This window comes from Sinocyclocheilus anshuiensis, unplaced genomic scaffold, assembly GCF_001515605.1.
Source record: "Sinocyclocheilus anshuiensis isolate Anshui unplaced genomic scaffold, SAMN03320099.WGS_v1.1 scaffold1199, whole genome shotgun sequence".
In the NCBI taxonomy this organism is placed as follows: Eukaryota; Metazoa; Chordata; class Actinopteri; order Cypriniformes; family Cyprinidae; genus Sinocyclocheilus; species Sinocyclocheilus anshuiensis.
Genome location: NW_015540934.1, coordinates 566,686 through 572,317, shown reverse-complemented (window position 1 = coordinate 572,317; position 5,632 = coordinate 566,686). Strand labels below are relative to the sequence as shown.

At 35.4% G+C, this 5,632-nt stretch overlaps 1 protein-coding gene across 1 annotated transcript in view; it reads left to right on the top strand.

Annotated features, from left to right (window-relative positions):
- The first annotated feature begins 223 nt into the window (after positions 1 to 223).
- Positions 224 to 5,632, top strand: part of LOC107689515 (muscleblind-like protein 2) — a 12,057-nt gene continuing 6,648 nt past the window's right edge. Inside the window, exons 1-4 of the mRNA XM_016487520.1 lie at positions 224 to 229; positions 1,016 to 1,174; positions 1,357 to 1,563; positions 3,607 to 3,837. Of these exons, the coding sequence (XP_016343006.1) occupies positions 224 to 229; positions 1,016 to 1,174; positions 1,357 to 1,563; positions 3,607 to 3,837 (603 nt within the window). The remainder of the gene's footprint in view (positions 230 to 1,015; positions 1,175 to 1,356; positions 1,564 to 3,606; positions 3,838 to 5,632) is intronic.

Here is a 5,632-nt window from a genome sequence, read left to right as displayed (position 1 = left end):
GGAACAAATGCTGTAATAATATGTAGTATTCAATCACATTAAATATATATTCACATCAAATACTGAACAGGAGAATATCATGATCCATAAGAGCGTTATCTAGCATTCTTAATCCTATCCTTTTATTAGCTTCTTTCTCTATTGGCTCCAATCAGACTTTTAAGACCTCACTGAAATAAAGACAGTATAATTAATAGACCAGTGTGTAACTATTTTAGTTTGCATGACTGTAGGAGGAATTTTCTGTAGTTTAGTGTGGACTTATAGAATTATTAAATAGCAGGTGTTATCATATTGGATGATTATTAAGCAAGTGTTAACTGTAGTTGAGATACAATGATTATAGAGCATAGTGTTAAGTGTCTTAAGAGTACTTATTACAGAAATAACATACTTTTAAAAGAATATGCTTAAGTGCAAACTGAATGTAATGTTTTGAATGCTTAACTGCATGTTAAGTGCAATTAAATTAAGCTGTTCTATAGTTTACATTTATATTAAATGCAATTAGCTGAACTTTAGAGTATTTTTGACCCGCTTAAGTAGGACTTAAGTACAGTTGTAGTAAATACAAATGAAGTTGCAATTTAGTATAAAATATATTAACTTTAAAAGTAATATTTAATAACAGACTACAATTATAATTATAACACAGTAATACAGTTATAATTATAACCACAGTTATAATCAAGTACTTTACATGTGCTTTAGTCCATTAGTCAACACATCAAAATAAGTGTACTTCTTTTAATGCATGACAAAAGTTCATTAAAACATAATGATTAAAACTTTAAAGTAAAACATTTAATATGATATTATTACAAAGTGCACTTTATGAAAGAGTCATGGAATTGTCTGTCTTTACACTTAAGTGGTCTTTTATTCCATTAGTATTATAGTATATGCAAGCACTGTTTTTACACTAGTGCACATTCAATACAATTAAGCATACTTCTTTTTCACAAGTTGAATGTGTCTCAGATGTATATTACTATGTGTTTGTGTTTGCTCTCAGGGTCAGTGTTTGAGAGAAAGCTGTAAATATCTTCACCCTCCATCTCACCTCAAGGCTCAGCTTGAGATTAATGGAAGAAATAATACGATTCAACAAAAAATGGCTAGAATGTTACAGCAAATGCATTTTGTGCTGCCTGGATCCAGCCTGTCGTCATTGGTAAGGCCCTCACACTGTTTGGCCCTGCCCATTTTCTTAGTTTATTTACTCCTCCATGTGATATGCAAAACAGATGTAACGCTGGTACCTTCAGCTCTACTCTTGTAAAGGTAATTAGGTTTTTTAAAAATAAAAATTAAAATTTTTGGTCAAACTGGATTTTGTGCTGTTTGCCATTACAGGCTTCATTTCCTGTCACTCAGAGTTTGGGGGCGGGGTCTGGGATCAGCTACGCCCCCTATGTCATGCCTGTCTCTCATGGGATTGGTCTGATCAACACTGAAATGCTTCCCAGTAACCATCAAGTCATCGTCCCCTCTGCCCCTCGAGTATTAGTACAGACCTCACACGCCTCTCATCAGAAAGTGCTGCACTCTGACAAAATGGAGGTATAATTCAATAAAAACAACACACACACACACACACAAACACACAAACATACACACTTACATACTTGTATATGTGGTTTACAGGGATTCTCCATAGGTGTAATGGTTTTTTACTTGTTACGGAGTGAGCAGAGGAAACGTGCGGATCCATATGTAAGGCTTTATTTGAAGACATGGTTAGAAACAGGCAGGGTCTAACGCAAGCAAACAGATATAGCACAGTCAAGACACAAGAGAAGTCCGGTAAACAGGCGTGGGTCAATCAACAGCGAACGTAATCGTAATCGAACGAGGGCGAGGCAAACGGGTAATCCAGGCAGACAGACGATAAAGAGGTAATCCAAGACAGACTATAATTCCAGGGCAGGCAACAGACAGACAGGACGAGATAAACAGACTAGAATACAGACTCAGGTAACCAGATTATGAACAAGACTAAACTAGAATCAGTAAACTCGGAATGGATCCGTAATGTAGCTATCACTTGTAGAGTGATAAACGCAATACAATACTCGGCAGTGAGGAAGAGGAAGTCCATGGTTTATGTAGGGTGTTTGATTGGTGGCAGCTGTGTGTGTAATCAGTGCAATGGATGATGGGAAATGTAGTCCGGGGTGACATGTAACAGTTTGTGTAGTGTGAGAGTCAATGTAATTGGAAGGCAACAACTGGTGGCGAGCAGACGGAAAACCACGAACCGGATTCGTGACAATACTGAGCTAATCATATATTCTATGCCCTAACCCCACCAATAAACATAACCCTCACAAAAAACTACTGGCATTTTTTTATATATATAAAAAAAACACAGTTTATTATGTTTTTAAGCCATTTGATTTACAAGGACAACAAACAATGAATACTGTCAAGTGTATGAGCCTGTTGGCTTAACTGGGGACCTGTAATTCCTGTTTGCATCCATGAGAGCCATTTTGTGTTCCTCTTTATGATCATGAATGTGATTTTAATTAATAAGGAACTTTAGGTAAATAAAGCAGTGTAAAGCTAGTTGTGGTTTATTTGGTTTTGTTACTTGTTCGTTCATAGTTTGCTATTTGCCAGCCACCAAACGTTAAATATGCTTTTAACTTTTTATTGAGATTATTATTATTTACAAAAATTCATAAAAAATTAAAATAAAATAAAAAATCAGAAGCAGGATTATTATTGTTAACTAAAACTATTAAAACATTTTTGTTAATTGAAATAAAGCTCAAATAAAATAAAATATAAATATTAGATGAAAAACTAAGTGAAAATTAAACGTTGATGTGGCATCTAACTAAAATAATTTTAAGTTGAAGGAAATTAATTGAATTTGAAATAAACAAAAACTAAAACTGAACTACAACTAAAATCGAAATAAATATAAATGAAACCTAAATAGTAATATTAAAAACAACTAATAAAGATGACAAAAGCACATAACAAAATGACTAAAAAATAAACAAAAATTAAATGAAATGAATTAAGAAATTAATATGAAAACTGAAATATATAAAAATAAAAGATAGTCTGCTGAAAACTTAACACTTAACCTTCATTCAAAATTAGGGATGTAACGATTAACTGCGAGCCGGTTGAAAATCGATTCAAATATGTGACGATTCAAATCGGTTGAGATGCCAAACAAATCGCGATTCATTTAGGGGTAGGAGTTTATATGAATGTATGTCTGAGGGGAACTTACTGTCTTTAGAAAAGTTGAGATGGTATTTTTTCTTTTCATCTTGCCTCTGTATAACGCATATTAAAGTTCATAAGTGCAGCGATGCTTTGTTTACAGCGGAAACCAAGGAAAAAAACGTGAATCGAATCGAATCGTGAGTTGAGTGAATCGTTACATCCCTATTCAAAATATAAATGAACTTTTGTTTTGTGCAGCCATATTGTTAGTTATGAGCAGGTTAATAGATTCCCTAATGACATATATAGAAATAAATTGATATATTACCTCCGTTTCGTTTGATTAAGCTTTACTATTGAAGTTTATGATTGCCAGAGGAAGCGCAGAGATGTTGCTGTGTATTTGTGTGTGTGAAGGTGTGTAGGCAGTTTCAGCGGGGCAGCTGCTGCAGAGGAGAGACAGACTGTCGATTCGCTCACCCCACTGACAGCACGATGATCGACAGCGCTGATAACACAGTGACTGTGTGCATGGACCATGTGAGGGGGAACTGCAACAGAGACAAGTGCAAATACTTCCACCCTACAGCACATCAGCACATCCAGCTTCAAACCAGACAGACCCTCAGCCCGTCCGCTACTGCCACAGTGAGAGCTATCACACTTCCTATCTGCACTCTTTCATGCACATTATAAAGAGTTCATCCTCCAGCTGAATACTTATAAGCGGAGCCGTTTCCAGGGGCTGTGCGAAGTGTGCGACCACACAGGGCCTCACACTTTAGGGGGCCTTGTGAAATTTGACTAAGGGATCGCAAAAGGCCAAAGACTATAGAACTATAGGATTTAAAAGGGATTTTAGACAGTAAGTAGAAAGTAAAAGAACTAGAATTTATTGTAATGCATTTGAATTCTAATATTTGTTTTAAAATCTGCATACATTCACTCCTAATCACATGCCTAATGTGCCAAAATGTTTAGCTAGCCTGTATCTTACCTTGAGCTCTTTCATCAATAAAACTGCATCATGCTGGATTTTGCACAACATACAGAGATGTACAATGCAGCAGAGCAGCGTTAAGAATGTGAAATATTGAGGAAGTGCCCCCCCCCCAATGTCTAATGAAATTGCATTAATGCAAACAGCATAGCATCACACAACAATATCATTCAAAGACTTTTTACTCAAGAGTAAAAGCTCCCTGAAAATGGAATACTTAAAAACAACTGCCCTTCCTATTTTAAAGACTAAAACAAAGAAACAGCAAACATATCAAAGCGGCTGAACACCAGCAAGCCTCTAAACACACAAACGCAATAACTTTATCATTGCAGAGCTGCAATTTTAATCATAGACACTATCTAGGCAAACCTCATTCTTTACATGGCCAGGAGGGCAACAAAATAGTATGGTAGCAACCAGTGTTGGGCAAGTTACTTCCAAAATGTAATACATTATATATTACTAGTTACCGTCTTTTGAAAGTAATTAGTTACATTACAATATTACTGTCTCTGAATTGTAATGCATTACACTACTTTTGAGTTACTTTCACAAAAATATTCACAGAAGTATTATAAAATGCCAAAATGTAGTTTATTGCTGCTCATACTACATCCAGTGGAGGGTAATGTGGTAGGTCTATATAGCATAAAATTATAAAATCATATTTAGATGCCGGTATGTAGGTCTACATTAATGCTACGTTGTAGTTTAGGTTAAACACATAAGCAGAAACCGCATTATTACATTCATAAATAACACCGGTAAATAAAGCAAAATGTTATAATATACAAACAATAAACACAATACCTAGCCTATAGGCTATTTTGAACGGTTTCAGAAGAAAACAAGAATGAAAAATATAAGTTGCTAAACAAGCCAAAACGAATTAGGCTAATCAGTGGCGGCGCTAGGGCGGGGCTTGACGGGGCCCATCAGAAACTTGCTTAGTTTACAGTTTTTCCTAGTGATGTTCCCTTATTTTTGGCGTCACTTTCATTAACATTGAAAAATAAACATAAAAAAAAAATGGCCTAATATGTGGCCTATAAATGATTGATATTATGGGGGAGGGGTCAAGCAACACAAGCAAGCAAAGCGCAAACTGTGCGCAAGAGTTATGCCGGTGAACGTCAGTCAATTCACTATAGAGAAAGTGAAAGTAAAAAAACTGACGGAGCTTTCTAACGCTGCATTAACGGCGCATATTCTCTGAGACAACAAGAGACAAAATGACTTCAATATAGGCTGATGATGATATATAACTGTCTTAAATTATTCCCTTAATATTTCTCTTGTGGCCCGTATAGTGAAAAACATGAGAAGAAACGTATTTCGCGTTAAACAGGTTGTTTTTGAAAATCTGTGCACGAAATAAAGCTGCTCTTAATTTTCATTGATGACTGCAGTGTTAATAATTTTAATTATAGGCCTATAATT